Raw genomic sequence first — 22145 nt, 5'->3', positions numbered from 1 at the left:
GGCTTCCATGACAGCCATGGACCTGACCCAGTTAATTCATGACCCTACTCACACAGGAGGACATACTCTGGACTTGGTTTTTGTCTCTGGTCAGTGGCTGAATGGTCTAGATAGAGGGGACATAGTCATCGACCCCTTGTCATGGTCAGACCATTCTCTCCTTAGACTTGACTTCCTGACCGCTACACCCCACTGCAGGGAAGCAGAACCGACTAGGTGGTTCCGCCCAGGCGCCTGATGGATCCTGATAGGTTCCAAATGGAGCTTGGGCCATTCCCTGAAACTCTGGCTCACGACTCGACGGAAGACCTGGTGGCCGCCTGGGATAGGGTGGCTGCTGGTGCTTTAGATCGGGTCATGCCTTTGCAGCCTCTGACCCGGTGCCAAATCAGCCCAGCTCCTTGGTTCTCCAAGGAGCTGAGGGAGATGAAGTGCTGGAAAAGACGCCTAGAGAGTAGTTGGAGGGCTAGTCGTTCTGGATCTGACCGAGCACTAGTGAGGTCTTATATCAAGACCTACTTAGTGGCAATGAAAACGGCAAAGTGTAATTACTTTTCCGCTCTTATCGCGTTGGCAGATAATCGCCCAGCTGCCCTGTTTAGGGTGACCCGCTCCCTTCTCCATCTGGGAGCACAGGAAGACCCCTTGCAAGGGCGTGCTGAAGATTTTGCGCATTATCTGCACGATAAAATCGCTCAAATTTGGGACGGCCTGGACTCGACTGGGTGGTTCAGGCGAGGTGTCCGAGGCGGGTCTTGAGAATGTTATCTGGGAGGAGTTTGATCCTGTGACTCCCGAGGACGTGGACAGGATGCTGGGGAGGTTGAATGCAACTACATGTTTATTGGACCCGTGTCCCTTCTGGCAGGTGCTGGCTACCCGGGAGGTTACATGAGGCTGGCTCCAGAGGATTATAAACGCTTCTCTGAGTGAGGGTTTCTTACCTCCCACCTTGAAAGAGGCGGTGGTGAGGCCCCTCCTCAAGAAGCCTTCTCTGGATCCGGCTGTTTTGGCAAATTACCGTACTGTCTCCAACCTCCGCTTTGTCACGAAGGTTGTTGAGAGTGTGGTTGCGCAATAGCTCCCACAGTACCTGGATGAAACTGTCTATCTGGATCCATTCCAGTCCAGCTTCAGGCCTGGGTACAGCATGGAAACGGCATTGGTCGTGTTGGTTGATGATCTCTGGAGGGCTCGGGAGAGGGGATGTTCCTCTGTTCTGGTCCTATTAGATCTCTCAGTGGCTTTTGATACCATCACCCATGGTATCATGCTGCGCCGGCTGGAGGGGTTCGGAGTGGGAGGCACCATTTTACGGTGGTTCTCATCCTATCTCTCTGACCGGTCGCAGTCCGTGTTGGCTGGGGGGCAGAGGTCGACCTCAAGGCACCTTGTTTGTGGGGTGCCGCAAGGGTTGGTCCTTTCACCTCTCCTGTTCAACATTTATGTGAAGCCGCTGGGCGAGATCATCCGTGGATTTGGGGTGCGGTGCCATCTGTACACTGATGATACTCAACTGTACATCTCCACCCCAGACCACCCCAACGATACCCTTGAAGTGATGTCCCAGTGCCTGGAGGCCATGCGGGTCTGGATGGGGAGGAACAGGCTCTGACTCAACCCCTCCAAGACCGAGTGGCTGTGGCTGCCGGCGTCCCGATGTAGCCAGCTGGTGCCATTGCTGGCTATTGGGGGTGAGTCATTGGCCCCCACAGAGAGGGCTTGTAACTTGGGCGTCCCCTGGGATGCATGGTTGTCTTTAGAAGAGCATATGATGGCCGTGGCCAGGGGGCCTTTTTATCAGGTTCGCCTGATACGCCAGTTGCGTCCCTTTCTGGATCGGGACTCCTTATGCACGGTCACTCACGCCCTCGTCACCTCTCGCCTGGACTACTGCAATGCTCTCTACATGGGGCTCCCCTTGAGGAGCACCCGGAGGCTCCAGCTGGTCCAGAATGCAGCCGCGCGGGTAATTATGGGGGCGACATGGTGCTCCCATGTAACACCTCTCCTGCATGAGCTGCATTGGCTCCTGGTGGTCTTCCGGATGCGCTTCAAGGTATTGGTTCTCATCGTTAAAGCGCTCCATGGCTTAGGGCCTGGATACCTACGAGACCACCTTCTGCCACCGATAACCTCCCACCGGCCAATCCGCTCCCACAGAGCGGGTCTCCTCAGGGTGCCGTCGGTCAAGCAATGTCGACTGATGACCCCCCAGGGGGAGACCCTTCTCTGTGGGGGCACCCACCCTCTGGAACGAGCTACTCCCAGGAATACTACTGATCCCGGACCTCCGTACTTTCCGCCGAGCATTGAAGTCCTTCTTATTCCAGCAAGCCGGGCTGGCTTAAAATTTTAATGGGCTATTTTATGGGTAAAGGGTTTTAAAAAATGTAGGGAAGCCAAACTAATTTAATTCTGTTTTAATTTATTTTAATTTTTCTACTGTATGTATTTTAATTTTGGCTGTTCACTGCCCTGAGTCCTTCGGGAGAAGGGTGGTATACATATTTAATAAAACAAAAACAAAATAAACAAACAAAAGTGAATTATGCAAAAACAAAGAAATTTTGAATTTACAATACATACAAGTTGTGAAAGGAAAAAGAAAAAAGTCATATTAAAGTTACAAGATGGGAATATCATAATAGGTAATGTGAATATGAGAAAAGTGTTTCATTTTACTATGCTACTTTATACAAAGGTTAAGACATTTCTTTGGAAAAATGGAGGACTGCTAGTAGAATTATCAAAAATTACCGTCAGACAACTTTTGACAACTCTAACAACAAAGAAGTTGTTTGTAATTAATAAAAAAAAAAAACTAAAACAGAAAAGGTTTTAGATGTGTCCAAATGGATTGCTGGTCTCTTACCATAAATGTTTTGCAGATGAGCTTATCCACCCTTAACAGCAAATGATAAATATTATTCTGCAGAATGGAAAGATTCCTGATAGTTGGGAAAAGGCTACTATAACGTATTAGAAGAAGGGATAAGGTTGGTCGACCAATATGTTTATTAAGTAATGATTACAAACTGTTCACCACAATTTTGATTGAAACAATGAAAATAATTTTACTGAATTTTATTCAGAAAGATGAATGTGGGTTTAAACTATATGATTATTTATTTATTAAATTTGTTTTCCACCCATCTTGCTAAGAGGTGACTCTATTATAGTATAGTATTATTAATAATAATATTAGATATGTTTTAATATTCTGGAAAACAAGATAGTACATTCATATTCTTAGATGCAAAGAAGACCTTTGATAATTTCAATTTGTTTTTTGTTTTTTTGTTTAGAGTTTTGGAACATATAAACCTTGGAGATAATTTTATTAAATGAGTAAGTTTGTTTTTTATTCTTAGAAAGCACAAATAAATGTTAATGAAAACTAACAAAGCCTCATGAGTTTCAAAAAAGGAACAAAAGCATTTCCGCTATCTCTATTTTTGTCCATTTTGCTTCTTATACAGCAAGATTTACCTTGAGATAAGATGGGCGACCTATAAATTTATAAATAAATAAAAATTGCTCTTCTCTCCACTCTTTCTAGAGTCTAGTCTTTTTTACATCATGGTGCCCAAAACTGGATGCAGTTTTAGATATAAATGACATATCTAAATTTTATATGGCAAGGGAATAAAAATACAGTTCAATATTAAGTGTTACCAGATGCAAACAAAAGAGGAGGATTGGGTTTACCAGATTTGAAATTGTATTTTGCTTCTCATTTGGTCTGGATGAAATAATGGATGTTTACAGTTAGAAGATAAAGAACTGAGGTTTGAATGGCATGGATATTTATGATATGTCTAAATTAAAATTAATCTGGACTTTAAAATTTTTATTAGAAGTGCCATATTGAGAATATGGAATAAATATAAACCCAGAGTGTACCTAAAAATACCTTTATGGATCTCAGCTCAAAAAGCACATTATAGAAGAGAAATAGCAGATAAAATAATTTTCTAATAGGTAATTTCAACCATTTATCAAGGGGAATTTACAATCAAACCAAGAGAACAATTGATAGAAGAAGGATATAGTTGTCAATTGTCAATTCAATCGTCAATTCTTTTATTTACAGTTTTTTGAAATATTTAAAATCAATAAAAAAACTAGGATATAGAACAAGGTAAATCAGAATTTGAAACATAATTTTGTATTGATGATGAACATATAATTGTAAAAATATACAAATATATGGTTGAAAGAGTTGAAATTTAATTGTGTTTATGATCTCAAAAATAATTTTTATAAAATGATGTATCGTTGGTACATATGCCAAACAAATTAACTAGAACATATACAAGACACTGCAAATGTTATGTTGGAAATATGAAAAATGTGAAGGGATAATTTATCATGTTTGATAAATTACACGTTTGGTGGGACATGATAAATTACATGTTTGGTGGACATGTAAAAAACTAAAAAAAAAAATGGATTCAAATACATACAGAGGGTTTTAGAGATAAATATGCAATTGAAGCAGGGATTGGGTTCTATTTACCTCCGCTACCAGTTCGCATGTGCAGATCATCCATGATGATGTCCAGGCGGGTGGGTGGAGCCTCTCACCCTTACTACCGGTTCGCAAGAACCGGACTGAACCAGGAGCAACCCACCACTGAATTGAAGCCAGAACATTTCCTTTTAGGATGGCTAGATAAATAGTCAGAAAAAAGCCATGGAATTTATTTCAGTATACGACTACTGTGGCAAGATTACTGTTTGCACAAAGATGGAAAGATTCAACACTACCCACTATAGAGGAATAGTCGAAGCTGGCTGACTGAAGTGGATAAATTGATTTCTTTGGAGAAAATACATTTTTACATTTATTGGTGACTGGAAGTCTCTTATGGATGTTTTCCATAAAAATGAAAAAAAAATGAACATGATTTACGGTTTTGATGATTAGACAGGATAGATTATGGAAATAAGAATAATAAGATGTAACTTTGGAAAGAGAGGTTAAAATATATTCATATTTATAACTGCTGTGAAGTAAATTGAAACCCACTTGTTTATATACTTCTTTTTTTTCTTCAGCGTTTTTTCTTTGCTTGCACTGTTTCTTTTTTCTTCTTTACTTTATATTTTGTGTTAGTTTCTATCTTTTTATTTAAAAGTATGTATGTCAGTGGTGGGTTCCTCCCAGTTCCGCCCGGTTCCGCTGAGCCGGTAGTGGTGATGATATGACATCACTGAACTGGTTCTGCCTCCCCTGCCCCCCTGCCCCCCAGAGTTATTCTTACCTTTCATTGCCCCCCCCAATCTATTGGCTGCCTCCCGAGTCCCAGCTGATGGCTAGAAAGAAAAAAACTGTTTAAACTCTTGCCGCAGGGCTTCAAAGGGCTGCCCTACAGCTGCTCAGTGTTAAAAGGCAGTGTGGTGGTAGACCGGTGCCTGCAAAAATACATGAGTAGACCAGTGCCTCCAAAAACAAATGAGTAGACCGGTACAGCTCTGCAAGCAGTTAAAAGCCTGGTAGACCAGTACCTCTGCTAAATCCTAAAGAATTGTCATATCACCATAAAGCCACCCCCAAAGCCATGCCCACAGAACCAGTAGTAAAAAAAATTAGATCCCACCCCTGATGTGTGTGTGTGTGTATATATGAGTGTGTGTGTGTCTTATCATCAACAATCATTTTAAAAAGTTGCTTTGGTAATTAATTTTTTTGCATAATGGACTCCCAGAAGGGACTGCAGTTTTGTCCTTGAACTGGCAAATCAGATCTAACAAATTTCTCAAGTAGCATAATCTTCTCAATCTCAACTTTAAACTTGAATAATCTATAATAATAACTTGAAAAAAGTGAGAGAAATGAGAAAAAGACAGCACAAAGCATGCTATGATAGCATGGCATTACCACAACTATTCTGGATAAAATGGTACTGCTTGATTCTTTGTCCATTACTTTATTCTCAACAATAAAGACAGCTTTATGCTGTCTTTTTCTCATTTTTTTCAAGTTATAAAAAAAACAAAAACAAATGGACTCTGAGGAAGGTAATCTTGTCTTCTGATTCTACAGTATAAAGTCCAATTTCTATGTTTTGTCAAAAGCAAAACTGGAATGATCCATTTCAAAGAGACCTAGGGGATAGGTTTAAAGTTGGAGTCAAATTCTATTTATTTATTTTGTCGAGTACTTATTAGATAATATACATATAAGTATAAGCATGAATTGAATACATAAAATGAATACAAATAGAGGGAACATTAGAACAGGGACGGAAGGCACGCTGGTGCTCTTATGCACGGCCCTTACAGACCTCTTAGGAATGGGGTGAGGTTAACAGTAGACAGTCTAAGATTAAAGTTTTGGGGGTTTGGGGATGAAACCACAGAGTCAGGTAGTGCATTCCAGGCATTGACCATTCTGTTGCTGAAGTCCTATTTTCTGCAATCGAGTTTGGAGCGGTTCACTTTAAGTTTGTATCTATTGTGTGCTCGTGCATTGTTGTGGTTGAAGCTGAAGTAGTCATTGACAGGTAGGACATTATAGCAGATGATTTTATGAGCTACGCTTAGGTCATACTGAAGGCGGCATAGTTCTAAGTTTTCTAAACCCAAAATTTCAAGTCTGGTGGCATAATTCAATTTTAAATTGGTTTTAAAAGTTTGGGGTTTTAAATTTGTCAGGGCCAAAATTATTTAATTTGATTTTATTCTATTTTTAAATTTTGTATTGTATGTGTTTTTATTGTTTGGCTGTGCACCGCCCTGAGTCCTTCGGGAGTAGGGCGGTATAGAAATCTAAATAAATAAATAAATAAATAAATAAATAAATAAATAAATAAATAAATAAATAAATAAATAAATAAATAAATAAGGTATTTTGTTGTGAGCTCCATTGCATTGCATTGAAGATGCTTTCCACTACAGCCATTTGTTTTCCAGAAGCCTCCCCTCCCCACCAACCCCAACAATACTACATCACAGTAGCTAATTGGGACATCTTGGAGAAAGAAAAAGTTGTCCACTAGGAAGATCAATGCCAGAGAGTTTTACCATTTCAAAGAAGAATAAGGAGATAAATGAGATTTTGTCTATCATCCCACCAATCTTAACATTTCCAAGAGAAAACTTGCATGCTAGTTTTATGTTTTACTTCTTCATTCAAAAAACCCAAGAAGTAGGAGTAAATATTTCTATTAAAAAGCTAAACCTAAGACCAACAACTTCATTTTTCCATTTTTGCTTTCTTTGTTTGGACTCTTTTAAAACTGTCAAACTCCAGGATTTTCATTGGTTGCTGAGAACAGTATTAAAATAGATATTCAACAGAAACAACATTGCTATATTATCTGGCAATGACTTGCTCCTTAGCTAATACCTATCTATAATGCTTATTATTTTTTTTTTAAAAAAACATATGCTCTTTAGCAAAGTTCCTATTCAATTGTATTTGGAAGTACCCTCTTTGCAATTCAGCCTTTAATACAGTGATGAAATCCAATTTTTTTTACTACTGGTTCTGTGGGCGTGGCTTGGTGGGGTGGGGTGGGGTGGCTTGGTGGGCATGGCTTGGTGGGCATGGCAGGGGAAGGATACTGCAAGGTCTCCATTCCCACCCTACTCCAGGGGAAGGATATTGCAAAATCCCCATTCCCACTGCACTCCAGGGCCAGCCAGAGGTGGTATTTGCCGGTTCTCTGAACTACTCAAAATTTCCGCTACTGGTTCTCCAGAACCTGTCAGAACCTACTGGATTTCACCCCTGCTTTAATAGCTTCCTCTTTAGACTAATCAGAGTATTTGATAAAATCACCCATATTTAGTGCTCTTTTGGGGGCCAGAAATTAATAACAATTTCCTCTCATTTTTTTAGTCTTTAGTTTTGAAGACTTATTTCCAATAACATCATTCCCCCCCCCTCCATTTTTTGTATCATTCCCCTTCTATAAGTGATGGGAGTAGGATCATTTCACATAACATTTAGCACCTTGGATATGTAACAATTTTTTTGAGTAGCTGCTAATCCTTAAAGTGTGAACCAATTGTGTGTGTGTGTGTGTATACACACATGCAAAGCTTGCAAAATGAAAAGAAAATGGAACGACAAATATTATTCCTTATCAGTGTAAACATATGTCACATAATATAGAAGCTTAAAAGGTTTAGCTTGTATAAGTCCACTTTTCATGACATAGTCCAAAAACAAAAATAATAAACTAATATTGCTCTGTATTGCCACCTACAGTCAAAACATGGACAAGTAAATGGAGGAACAAAGCTGTCCAGAAATGCGTCTGAACTATTATGCTTTTAAATTGGAAACAATATGACATTTTCCTCCTCTGCTTGAGGTTCAATTTTACCAATTAAAATTAACAGAGTCCTGTGAATAGGCTTTCCCTGCATGAGATAAAAACTAAAAAAAAATAACAAGTTGTAAATTGCAACCCATTGTAAATTTATTTAAGTCCACCTGAAATCAATAGAACATACCTCTCTATAGGCTGTAGCTGAATTTAAAGGCTGCATAAAGCCATGGTTTATTTGTATTGTTATTAGATGCATTACAATGTCTAGGTTTCCAAAAACCACAATGGATGGTTGGATTTAAAAAATTATGGCTTAAATTATGGGTTGCTTTAAAAATTATGTCTTAGTATGATATGCAGATTTGGTCTGTATTTGGTCTGTATTGCTATTAAGAGCAACCATTATATATGCATGTTATATAGATAGATATATGTGATAGATATATGAGAGATAGTTTGGTGTAATGGTTAAGGCACTGGGCTGAAAGCCAGGAGACTGTGAGTTCTAGTCCTGTTTTATGTGCAAAGCCTTGGGCCAGTTTTTCTCAGTCCTAGGAAGCAGGGCAGACTACTTCTGAAAATTTTGCCAAGAAAACTGCAGGGACTTCTCCAGGGAGTTGAAAGCACCCCCCCTCCCCCAAAATATGCATGTCCTATTAGACATGTGAGGCTTAATTCTGAATTGTTACAAATAAGAACCTAGGTTAGCTCACTTGACATAGTTTGTTTCTGATAAAAACTCTAGTTTTTGAAGCAGTGGTAAAATCCAATTTTTTTTTACTACCGGTTCTGTGGGTGTGGCTTGGGCATGATGTGGCTTGGTGGGTGTGGCAGGGGAAGGATATTGCAAAATCTCCATTCCCACCCCATTCCAGGGGAAGGATACTGCAAAATCTCTGTTCCCACCCCACTCCAGGGGAAGGATATTGCAAAATCTCCATTCCCACCCCACTCTGGGGCCAGCCAGAGGTGGTATTTGCTGGTTCTCTGAACTACTCAAATTTCTGCTACCAGTTCTCCAGAACTTGTCAGAACCTGCTGGATTTCATCCCTGTTTTGAAGTAAAATTCTTTGATGCATAAAGCCACACAATGTTGATGGCTATGATTGCAATCTCTGATAGAGAGGTTCCATCCTAAGCATTTGTTTTAAAATAGTTTGATTTTTTTTAAAGAAATAGTTGAGTAATTAGACAGCATTTTTAGTTAAATAATAGTATATCCTGAACAAAAATTTATTTTGATGTTTATTGTTTTCATGCCCTGAGTTTCTGTCTTCCTATTTGAAGACCTGTGTCTAGGAAGCTGAATGAAGTTGAATAGTGACCTGTCTGGTCTTCTGGAGCATTCTTACTAAACCACTTGTAACTTGTCAACCTGAATTTTACTCCATTGTTACTTAAAGGCAAAACTATGGTGGTTTTTATTTTTTAAAAAATGACCATTGTCCCTTGAAAGCCATTGAAAAATAGATGTTTTTAGTTCCACTTTTTCCCCCCTCAGATCTTTTTCAGAATGTCTGATGAAGAGTTTGGCTTATTACCAAAAAATTATCAATAAACTCACATCCATCCCTTTCATTTCTTTTTTTTTTCTATATTTGTTTACATGTGTACATAGCAAACACTCTAGTCCTCAATCCTGACTTTCTTCTATTTATATTAAACTGCATAGTGTAGATGAATAGTAATAATAAATAAGAATAGTTAATTCGATGGATCATTTCTCTGAGTATATAGTAAGCATCTAATATTTTTATTTGAAAACATTCCAAAAAAAGAGAGGAAAAAATACCTTTGATGGAAAGCAGATTTAGATATATCAGTTGGAGGAAGTAAACCTAGTTTCAGCCTGTATATGTACTTTATACTTCTGCAGAGACAACATATTCCTCTTTTGCTAGACCTTTGAGTCTTTGTATGACTAAATCCAATTGCTGTCCCTATCAGTTGGCTTCCTACAAGTATTCCATGGTTACTTGGCTACCTAGGTTTGTTGCCATGCTTTCCATTCTAGGCCATCTAAAAAAAAGTCATACTATATTAACGAACATGTACATACAACAGAAAAAGTTTATGGTCCACTATCCTCTTTTGTAAAAAAATTCTTCCTGTTTCTTGATGTTCAAAGTGAGATGCTAACAAGTAGGAGCAATATTCAGTGTTCAGCAGTCAACTCCAAAGGCCCTTTCCCTCTAGGCCCATTCCCAAGACACATCTGGATCCACCACAACACTCCCCAGGACAGTTTGGATAAAGCTTGCCATGAGATCTGGAAGAGAGTCCAAGGCCTCCCTGAGGAACTACAGCCCAAATCTTCATCACCTCTTCTGCAGGTTAGCTGTCACCCTATCACCTCTTCAGAGGCTCTACAAGAAGACAGCAGTAGTACTCACAACAGTTCTCAAAAGGAGTGAGTGTTTTTGTTATTTTTTTAAAAAAATGTATTTCTTTATAAAATGAGAATAGGCTTCTTTCCAAATATATAGAAGGTTTCCCTATCTAGAGATCTTATACAATGACTGAATTGAAAAAAGAGGCATACATTGTTATAAAACCCTAAACATTTAGAACAATTAAGGGCCTGAAAGGATTTCACTTAGTATGTGTCTACAATAGTTGGAGCAGACAGTTGAATAACAATCCCTTCAGGGTTTAACCTGGAACCTCAACTTATAAACCTTTTAAAGAATGACTAAATTAAATAGTAAATAAACAGTCATGGTGAAAGTAATTCAGAATACCCATTGTAGAGCCAGTTTGGCCTAGTAGTTAAGGAACCAGAGTAGATATCAGGAGATGGTGTTCTAGTCTAACCCTAGGCATGAATACTGGCTGCGTGACTTTAAGCCAATAATGAGATGGTGAGTTCTAGTTCTGTCGTAGACATGAAAGCTGGATGGGTGACATTGGACCAGTAATTTCCTGTAGTCCAACTCATCTCAGAGGGTTGTTGTGGAGAAAAATAGGAGGAGGAAAGAGTATAAGCTATGTTTGCCTCCTTGAATTATTTAAAAATAATAATGGTGGGATAAAAATACCAAATTCTAAACAATCCAATATTATTATTTCATTTAGGGAAAAATAGGATGCAGGTAAACCTTTTAAAGGGGCTTTTACAATAATGATAAACAGTGGATGCAATAAATCAGAACACATAGCTTAAAATCTGAATATTTCACAATCACTTTTTCTCTTGCCTACCCACCCAGAAGAAATACTTTAACAAAGTGTAGACATTCACACCCAAATAGAGAATGATCTTGATAAAAGTGCCCCAACTGTAAAATAGTCTCCCTGTTCAGTTACAGTTGATGTGGAATCTTCTTAGCTTTTAGTGTCAGCTACAAAGCTATTTATTTGACCAAGCTATTGGTTGAACTTACATTTGTGGTCATTTAGTATATTGCTGTTGTTTTTATGATGCTATTTTTTAGGCTTTAAGTAGTGTGATTTTTAACCATTTTATTGGTTCTGTTCTACTGTATGTCATTTGGGGATTACTTTTAATGGAAAGTGGGAGAATGCTTTTATAATGAATAAAATAAAAATAACATTAAACAGCACTCAAGAAAATCTAGGGAAAACAAATAGGCCACTGAATTTATAGGCAATCCTGATATACTGAGAATGGTTTCTTGTTTAAAAGAGAAGCATCTCATACATCTTTCATTTTTTAGCGTTTGAATAGATTTTGGAATCTCTCTACCAAAAATTCCCCCAACAATCAAATGAGTAGTAGAAAATTTATCTCCCCAACTTTTTCCTAACACTGGGGGGGGATGGGGGGGGAATCACTGCACAAGTGTGTCTGTATGTGTGTTCAATTCAGATTGATAATTTTGATTTAAATTTCCTCTGGAATCATGGAAAAACCAATGTATTTTACTAATGGAAAGGATTTTTTTTAAAAAAATACATTTTTTCTGTCTCTTCTAATGTAATGTGCATTCCACATAACTTGCAAATGCTTTCACAGCAGTTTACAGGCTCATGTTAACATAAATCCATGTCTGAGATTATGCAGCCAGCTAGAGGATGCATCAGCAACAGCTCTTAAATTAAAAAAGAAGCAAAACAAGGCTTTCATAGAGGAAAATGAAATGAAACTTATAGAGGGGCATTACAAGGAATATCTGAGGAGGCAGGCAGAAATTTTGTCATAATTCCAACAAAATGGATATTTTTGAGCACAATCATCAAGCAAAAAATAGTATGAATAATTTGTAAGTGAGCAATTAAACAGAAACAGGTGGAGTTATCCTGCTAAACAGGATGTTGAACGCTAATAGTGTGTGATGTACACTTCAGTAGAATCAGTCAACTGCCTTGGACAATTGATTGGGCAATGAATTATTAAATCATTTCTGCTATACATTTTTACTATCTAGGAGGAGGAAATGTCCCATCAGATCTTCTGCCTTTATGCCAAAGTAACTAAACCAGTCTTGGAGTGGGCAAAAATAAAACTTGATGTTTTACCCAGGCACAAATAGACTAGAATTTGAGGAGAGTTTAATATTGTTTTGGTTTAAAGAATATATCGAATTCTTTCTAAGTCCATATGTGAAATAAATTGTAGCTTTCCTTTAACGATTTCCAGATTTTTATGATGCAATTTCTGACTCCCAAAACACATTTATCTACCCTTGAATATGATCATCTAAGCATTAGGGAATTGCATAGTTTAAAGGTAAAGGTAAAGGTTCCCCTCGCAGTTTATTAAGAACAACAGGCTGCAACATTACATATATTCTAATATATAGGTATGGGAATGGATAAAATGCGTCCAAACATATTTTACAAATGTTTTGGAGACTTCCCTTATATGAAAAGCAGTGTGGAAATACTGATGATCATTAAAGCGAAGAAAGTATTTTTTCACCCAAAACAGCAACAAAACTATATTGAATTTTCCTCTTCCTATTTAATTTAAGTTGTACCTTTTAGCTACTGATATAGATTAGATACGTATATTTGGAAGTATAGATTGTGGTAACACCATGATTAAAAATATATCAATCAATTTTTAAATGGTATTTGTGTTACTTTGTATGGAAGGCTGAGTCAAGCTTGAGCCTGGTGAGATTTGAACTTGCAATAATTGCAGGCAGCTGGCAGCTAAGTGCTACTTAACAGCACTTTAGTCCGCTGCGCCACCAAGGCTCCTATAGGTGTTTCCCCCCACAATCATTCTTATGGAATTTATGGGTGCTTAAAGATATGCGTGTGTTATTTTTCAGTTAGGAAACATTTTGAAATGGATGCTTATAAGACTTTAAGTTTGGTAATTGTTGACATTATTTCATTTTGGCATACCATACCATGGAATTGGGGAAAATGTTTATTGAATTTCCTACATATATAGTGTTTGCATGTAGGTTTGTATGTTTTTTTTTATTTATTTTTTGTTTTTTCTTCTTTTTCTTTTCGTATTTTTTTTTGTTATTGATCCTTTTTTTTTTATTGAAGGTTTGTATGTTTATGGAGATTCTCAATCATTGGTTATCCCAAAGCTGCTTTTTTTCCAAAAGGCAACTGGCCTTTCTTTTCTTTTTTTTTTCCTCCTTTGAAAACGTTCAGCTTCTCACCCCAGGAGCTTCTTCATTCATTCCCCACCATTCAGTTAGAACGGAAGAAGCTTCTGGGATGAGAAGCTGAACGTTTTCAAAGAGAAAACAAAGAGAAAATCCAGTAGCCTTTTGGGAAAAAAGCACCTTTGGAACAGTGTTTAAATATGTTTTTTTTTTCCTTTCCACTTTGTATTTTTTTAAAAAAAGTCTTCATGAAAATACATTCTTGAATGAGTTCTTCTCTAATATGCACATTTTTTTTCCAAGCAATTTGCTCTTCTTATTGGACTTTCACAGACCTTTCCCATAATGTGTGCACTTTATATTTTTTTAATGAAAGCATTGCACCGCAGAATTTGGAGAAGTGTGAAAAATGAAGACATTTGCATTCCACTTTGTACATTAGCTCAGAAAGTCTAACATTTATATTGAAAAGTGACCCAAACAAATTTCTCCCCTAACCCTAATGATTAGAGATGCTGCTCTTTTGGCAACAGCTGCCATCAGCTTATCTAAAAGCAGAACTGAATAATTCAAAAACTGTGTAGCTGTTTAGCAAAATGAAATCATAGCCATCTGCCTCAGGTGAGCCTGCTTAATTCTCTAGAGGCCAGGAGTATGCATGTTATTCCCAACACGTTGGAGAAACGATAAAATATGAATGCAATAAGCAATAATGCAAGTGAAGACTGAAACATGTACAGCTTAGGGGAAGAGGATCTATGTTCTTTGTGCAAATTCCTCAGTCCAATTCCTGCCAACTCCAGGTCAAAATCAGAAATATTTCTGTTCTGCCAAGCTACTATTGTAGTCATAAAAGCAGAAAATGCAGCACTAAAAATTTGCCATATGTAAGGCAGTTCTGAGTTCTATTCTACTTGGGTGACTTTGGCCAATCACAGGAGACTGTGAGTTCCAGCCCCACCTTAGGCATGAAAGCCATCTGAAGGACTTTGGGCCAATTACCGTATTTTTCAGAGTATAAGACGCTCCGGACTATAAGACGTGCCTACCTTTTTTGGTGAGGAAAACAAGAAAAAGAAATCTGCCTCTGCCTCCCAGCAATATTGCCTCATTGCAGCAAACAAAAAATAGCCTGCTTTACTTTCATTTTCATTTTCAGCATAGCTTGATTAGCACAAGAAAAAAAAAATCTGCTCCCAGTAATTTACCTCCTTGCAGCAAGCAGCAGAGGCCCGTGCAAAACAGCTGAGAGTCTGGAGGCATCCAACATACAATCAACATGTGCTAATTAGACTGTGCAGAAACTGAAATGGGCTGTTTCTTCTTGCTGCTTGCTGGGAGGCAGAGGCCAAAAAGTGAGGGCCAGTGGGTGGGCGGGGCTACATTTGGTGTATAAGATGCACCTAAATTTTCATCCCCTTTTAGGGTGGGAAAAGGTGCACCTTATATTCCAAAAAATATGGTAGACAGTAAATTGTAGTCCTGTTGTAGGCATAAAAACTGGTTCAGTGACTTTGGGGCACACCTCTCTCCTAGCTCAATTCACTTCACAGGATGGGTTTGGACAATTCACTGTGGCCAACTTGTCATTGCTTTCTCACCGCAGCCAATTTGCCAAGGTCATTTTGCCACAGGCAAATGTAAGTCACGTAACCATTTCGTCACCATCTCACGTGGCCATCTAGACAACTCACTGCAGGGCAATCCATGCAGGATAACTCAAAGCGATAAATGTTATTCAGCACTGTTTTGTCTACATTATTTCCATTTTTGTCAATAGAAATAATGTCATAACACAGTGGCAGATAATATTTATTGTGTAGTTCTGACCCAGCCTTCATAAGTAATGATAAGCCACTTCCTCATGAGTAAAACACCCCTTTTCAAAATGGCAGGAACAGTCTTTTATTCACATGGATAAACAAAAACTAAATGTAATTAGTCCCAACAAACCTGGTTCTGGCCAAGGAATCCGAATTGTTTCTGTATACTAGAAAATGATAACCGGCTTCCCACAAACCACTACTATTTATTTCCTAGCCAGGGAGGGGCTGGCTAGCACCTACGTCTGCTTTTCCCTGAGATCTGGCTTATTGCTTTCCTTTGCTGTCCTCTCCTTTCCTCTCTATGCATATGCACATCTGGGATGGACCCCATCTGTTCCCCCCCCTCACTCAGCTCAGGCCCCAAAGACAACTGCCTCTCCACCTGGGGGAGGACAGAAGGCCCCGGCTCTGCCTTGGTCTCTGATGCTGTTTCCTTATCAGAGCCTTCCAAAGACTCCGAAGTTGACCCAAGATCTCCCTCAATCTCTTCATCTGACTCTGCAGCTAGCTCTGCTGGCAGCTGACGGGCCACAACATGTGTTGAGTTATCCTGCATGGAATTTCCTGTGGTGTCCAGCACTAAGTTGTTCCATGGCGAGTTGGCCACCATGAGATGGTCATAGCAAGATAGCCAAGACGAGTTGGCAATAGCAAGTTTTTTCATTCCATCACAGGATTGTTGTTGTGGGGAAAATAGGAGGAGGAAGGAGAAACATATGTCCTTCTGCCTTGAGTTATTTATGAACACAATAAAGGTGTGCTTTTCAAATCTAAAATCTATTTTTCTTCCTATGTCACTTTGCATGCTCAATATACAGTTATTGATTATTTCAATAAACAAAATGCTATATAAATATTATATATACAAAAGAAACATCAGAATAGTCCAAAGAGAGGTAGTGTGGAATTGTGATGAAGGAATGGGGAAACCCAGATTCAAGTCCATTCTCAGTAATGGAAGCTGATTAGACTTTCAGACTATACAGTTTTCAGGTCATTTAAAAATGCCATTTGGGGGTTAAAATGACCTATTTTGAGATTGTATTTTTTTTTTATGACTGGGACATTTAGAATGATGCCATTTGAAATAACTAAGCATTATTTCAAACTGATGTGCTTTGTTTTGAGGTCAATATGCATTTTGTTTTTGTTATGTCCTTATAAGGACATCCGCCCTGATTGGCTGCCAGCCATCGGGCGGGAAATTTTGAATCCCTGTCAAGGGGCGGTGCGTCTGCCGGGAGTGAATATAAGGAGAGCTCCGGCAGCGCGCCAGCAGTCTTGACTCGTTACTTTGTACCTAATAAAGTTATTAATGTATCGAGCTGGTCCAGTCTTCCTTTCCTGCGCCTGATTCAACACTGGCGACGAAGGACTTGAGAGAAGAACCCGAACAAGACTCTTGGCACGATCGCCCACCTAGCTGAAGTCACTACACCACAGCGACTTCCAGAATGGCTACCCCGCAAGCCCCGATGACCGCGCTGAATCCATTCAACCCAGCCCGGGAGAAGTGGAGGTCATACATGGTCCGATTCCGGCAGTTCCTGCGAGGCAATGGATACCAGAACCTCGACGATGAGAGGAAAAGAGCCCTCTTCCTGGCTCATTGCGGATCGGACGTCCTAGAGATGGCGATTGACCTCGTGGCACCCAGGGACATTGAGGAGATGTCCTGGAACGACCTGCAGGAAGTCCTACAGGAGCATTACGCACCTACAGGCACCCCCATCGCGAACAGGTTCACCTTCCAGCAAAGAAACCAGCAGGAAGGTGAATCCGTCAAGGAATTTGTGGCAGCACTTCGCCAACTCGCTGCCAACTGCGAGTTCGATAACGTGGACAACGCCATCCGAGACCGCGTTGTTTTTGGCATGAGAGATGTGGGGCTGCAGAAAAAGTTCCTCAGCCGGAAGAGGATCCCGCTCAAAGACGTCCTCGACGAAGCAACAGCGGCTGAAACATCTGAGCAAGCAGCCGCCGCAATGGTAAAAGCAAGAGGGATCCATAAGATCCACAAGTCGGGCCTGACCTCATCAGACGAGGCAACCACGCAATCCGAGTCGGATGAGGAAAGGCCCGTCCACAAGGTTTCCCACCCCCCCAGGCGGGAAAACCCACAGCATGGCGACCGGGGAGAATGATGCGGCAGCTGCAGAGGCGACCACCCCAGGGCAAACTGCAGATGGAGGGACGCGACCTGCCGCCGATGCATGAAGAGGGGCCACATCGCTGAGGCCTGCAGAGCCACAGACCCGGCCCCGGAACCGCCCAGACCACGATTCCGGGAAAATCGCAAAGATAACCAGAGGACATCCAAACGGTCCTCAAACCAGTCCCGGCGCGGGGAGGAGGAATATCCCTGAAACAGAACGGTGCACCAGACCACCACCATTGCTCACACAAGCGACGAGGGGACCACCAAGTTCCACGTGACGCTGCTAGCAGAGGGGTCTCCGTGCAAGATGGAGGTAGACTCCGGATCCGCCTACTCCATCATGGACTGGCAGCACCTACAACAGCTGAAACCGGCATACAAAAGGACCCAGCTGAAAACCCCGAAAGCGAGACTTGTGGACTTCAACGGAAACCCCATTGAAATCCTAGGCAGAGCCACCATCCACGTGAAGTACAACGACTTCGACGGAAAGCTACCCATCACCATCGTGCAGCACAGCCGACCGAACCTGTTGGGTGTGGAGTGGTTCAAGCCGCTAGGACTTTCACTTCAGGGCATCCACGAGATCCGCAGGGACGAACTCGACTCCATCATCGAAGAGTTCAAAGAAGTCTTCGATGGTAAGCTGGGGAAATTTGTGGGGAGGCCAATTTCCTTTAATCTGGACAAGGGAATCACCCCAATCAGGCTCAAGCCCCGCCGAGTTCCATTTGCCCTGCGGCTTAAAGTAGATGAACAGCTGGATAAGCTGATCACCCAGGGCATCCTGGAACCGATCAATCATGCCTCATGGGAGACCCCCATTGTGACCCCACTGAAGCATGATGGGTCTGTGCGCATCTGTGCTGACTACCGTTGTACCATCAACAAGGCGTTGGCACAGAGCGCATACCCAGTCCCAGTGGTGCAACATCTGCTGCATTCCCTGGGATCTGGATCAATTTTCGCGAAACTGGACCTGGCCCAGGCTTACCAGCAACTGCCAGTGGATGACAAAACGGCGGAGGCTCAAACAATTGTCACGCACAGAGGGGCATTTAAATGTAACCGCCTCCAATTTGGAGTCAGCGCTGCCCCTGGTATCTTCCAATCCATGATGGAACGCCTTCTCCAAGGCGTTCCAGGGGTGGTGCCTTACTTCGATGATGTGCTCATCTCCGGTGACTCAAGAGCCCAACTCCTTGAAAGGCTCAGGCTTGTCCTGCAGCGGTTCAAGGCCAAGGGTTTGAGGGTCAGGCGGGACAAGTGCATCATAGGAGTACAGGAAGTCGAGTTCCTGGGCTTCCTCATTGATAGCACAGGCATACACCCCACCAAATCAAAAGTGGAAGCAATCCATGAAGCTCCAAGCCCAAAAAACAAAACGGAGCTTCAGGCTTTCCTTGGGTTGCTCAACTTCTACGCCATTTTCTTAAAACAGAAAGCCACAGATGCTGAGCCCCTCCACTGCCTGCTGGGGAAATCGGCTTCCTGGAAGTGGGGCCAGGAAGAGGAAGCGGCATTCCGGGCCATCAAAGGACTATTGACGTCCAAAAGCGTCCTCATCCAATACAGCGAGACGCTCCCCATCAGACTGACCTGCGACGCGTCGCCTTACGGGGTGGGGGCAGTTCTCAGCCACGAACTGCCCAATGGCTCGGAAGCCCCAATCGCGTACTTCTCAAAGACTATGTCCGGCGCAGAACGGAACTATAGCCAGCTGGACAAAGAAGCCCTGGCCATCGTGGCTGGAGTGAAGCGCTTCCACGAATACCTCTACGGAAGACGCTTCACCATAGTCACAGACCACAAGCCTCTCCTGGGACTCCTCGCAGGCGACCAACCAACCCCGACCTTCATGTCCCCAAGAATGACGAGATGGGCCATCTTCCTAGCTGGCTACTCCTATAGGCTCGTGCACCAGCCAGGCACAGCCATAGGAAACGCTGACGCTCTCAGCAGATGCCCGTCGAAGAAGCCGGTCGAAGACCCAGCCCCCACGCTCCACCTACTTCACATTGATGACGACGCCAGCTGCCCGGTGTCATCCGCAGATGTGGCCGTCCACACCCAAAAGGACCCCACACTCCGCCAAGTGAAGTCCTGGATCCTCAGAGGGTGGCCAGCGGAAAAGCCAGAGGAAAGGTTCAGCCCGTTCGCCAGGAAACAGGAGGAGCTGTCCACCATAAAAGGCTGTCTGCTATGGGGAGACAGGGTGCTGATTCCAAGCACTCTGCAACGGCGGACGTTAGAGACCCTGCACAAGGGGCATCCGGGCATCGTCCGCATGAAGGCCCTGGCACGGAGTTATGTCTGGTGGCCCTCCATGGACAGAGACATTGAACAATGGGTCTCCAGATGTGACCCGTGCCAAGAAGTTCGCCCAGCGCCGCCGCAATCCGAAGTCGCGAAGTGGGAGACCCCCAGCAACCCCTGGTCGAGGATCCACATCGACTTCGCGGGTCCGATGCAAGGGCGACACCTCCTCATCGTGGTAGATGCCTTCTCCAAATGGCTCGAGGTGGTGCCCATGGCATCTACCACAACAGATGCAACGATCCGAGCCCTGCGCCGCCTCTTTGCCACACATGGTCTACCGGATGTGCTGGTCTCAGACAACGGCCCCCAGCTCACATCCCTGGCCATGGAGTCCTTCCTGGCAGGACTGGGCATCCGCCACGCCCTGTCCGCCCCTTACAGGCCGGCCGGAAACGGACAAGCTGAACGCATGGTCCGACTGACCAAAGAGGCCCTCACCAAAATGGGCCCGGGGGACTGGCAAGAGCGCATAGACAATTTCCTCCTCACCCAGCACATCACGCCACACGCCACCACCCACAAGAGCCTGGCCGAACTGTTGATGGGCAGAAGGTTGAGGTCACCCTTGGACCGGCTGCACCCCCAATACAGCCCGGAAGTGACCGCAACCGCCAGCCGCCCGCTTCGCGCCTTCAGCAACGGAGATTCAATTTTCGCGCTGAATTTCAGCGGCTCTCCTAAATGGCTGAAGGGGAAAATTGCCAGCACAACCAGGCCCAAATCCTACATCGTCGAGTTGGAAGATGGACAGTTCACGAGACGCCACATCGACCAACTCCGAAAAAGGTGGGGGGAGCACATGAAAACCAGCCTGACGAGGGAGGCCTACAACACCCCGATGAGGTAGGCCTCCAACACCCCGGCGAGGTAGACCTACCACACCCAGACCAGGTAGGCCTACAACACCCCGGCGAGGTAGGCCTGCGACACCCCGACGAGGTAGGCCTACCACACCCCTGTGAGGCAGAGCAGCACCACCCCGACAAGGTCGGCCCAGCCCACTACCAGATGCTGTCACGTCGGCAGCCCAGCGAGGTAGACCGGGGCCAACCGCACGGGGGATGGCAACACCAACCCAGCCAGGTGGGCACCGGGCACGGCAAGGCCAGGGACCACCAACCCAGCCCGCAGGTAGACCAGGACCTGCCCAGAGGAGGAGCAGCGCACCCCACCAGTTACAGCAGCCTATGCCAGCCCAGCCAGGGAGACTGCAGTTCCAGGCGAGTAGACCGGGACCCAGCCAAGACGGGCACCCCACGACCCATGGGCGAGGGTGGCACATGACTCACCGACGTGGGGGACCCCCGCCCATCACAGAAGACAGCCAAGAAACGACACCCCGACCCGGATGGCCCCAGGCACCAACCAACGGTAGACCAGGGACTAGGGGGAAGGGGAAGCCGACAACAACCCGGCCAGGGAGACCTGCACCACCCCGGCAGGGGAGACCTCCGCCGCCCCGCAGAGGTAGCGCCGCAACAACACCCCGACCAGGTCGACCACCACCGACCAGACGAGGTAGACCAACGCCAGCCCAACCGAGGGGACCAACGCCACCCCTGCGAGGTCGGACGGCACAACGACAACAACGCAAGCCAGCACCACCCGAACCGAGCGGAACCACCAACCGAGCGGCAGCAAGCCGGACCGAGACCGAACCACAGCACCCGGGAGACCAGGGAGGAGCAAGAAATGGACTTACCAAGACTCAGACGCTCTTCCCGGGTCGGAACCGAGCAACCGAGACGAGGCGAGAGATCCACAGGCCAGGAGGAAGACCACCAGGACCAGCCATCCAAGGTCTGCGGTCCGGCCGGAGGCGCTGGGGGTGGCCCCGCTCACTCGACAGCCGAACCGAGCCCGGTTCCGGAGAGGGAACCAGGAGACGAAAGAGCCCCGTCCTTCCAGGTCGGAGACGGAGGAGAAGTGAGACTGCGCAGGTCAGCTAGGGTGCCGAGGCGTCCGGCGTACCTGCGCAATTACGTGACTTTTGTGAATGAGATTGACAGTTCGGACTAA

General features: G+C 43.4%; 1 protein-coding gene across 2 annotated transcripts in view; it reads left to right on the top strand.

Annotated features, from left to right (window-relative positions):
- Positions 1-10263: 10263 nt before the first annotated feature.
- Positions 10264-22145, top strand: part of C10H1orf94 (chromosome 10 C1orf94 homolog) — a 63375-nt gene continuing 51493 nt past the window's right edge. The window contains exon 1 of one of the 2 annotated variants that reach the window (XM_034413374.3): positions 10264-10699. In XM_034413374.3, coding sequence (XP_034269265.1) covers positions 10422-10699 — 278 coding nt within the window. In that variant the 5' untranslated portion in view covers positions 10264-10421. The remainder of the gene's footprint in view (positions 10700-22145) is intronic. The other variant, XR_004590671.3, reaches the window with a different exon arrangement.

The sequence above is a fragment of the Pantherophis guttatus genome, chromosome 10 (genome assembly GCF_059756535.1).
Source record: "Pantherophis guttatus breed Tessera chromosome 10, ASM5975653v1, whole genome shotgun sequence".
Lineage (NCBI taxonomy): Eukaryota > Metazoa > Chordata > Lepidosauria > Squamata > Colubridae > Pantherophis > Pantherophis guttatus.
The sequence above is the reverse complement of the archived record's forward strand: the minus strand, read 5'-3'. Positions and strand labels throughout refer to the sequence as shown.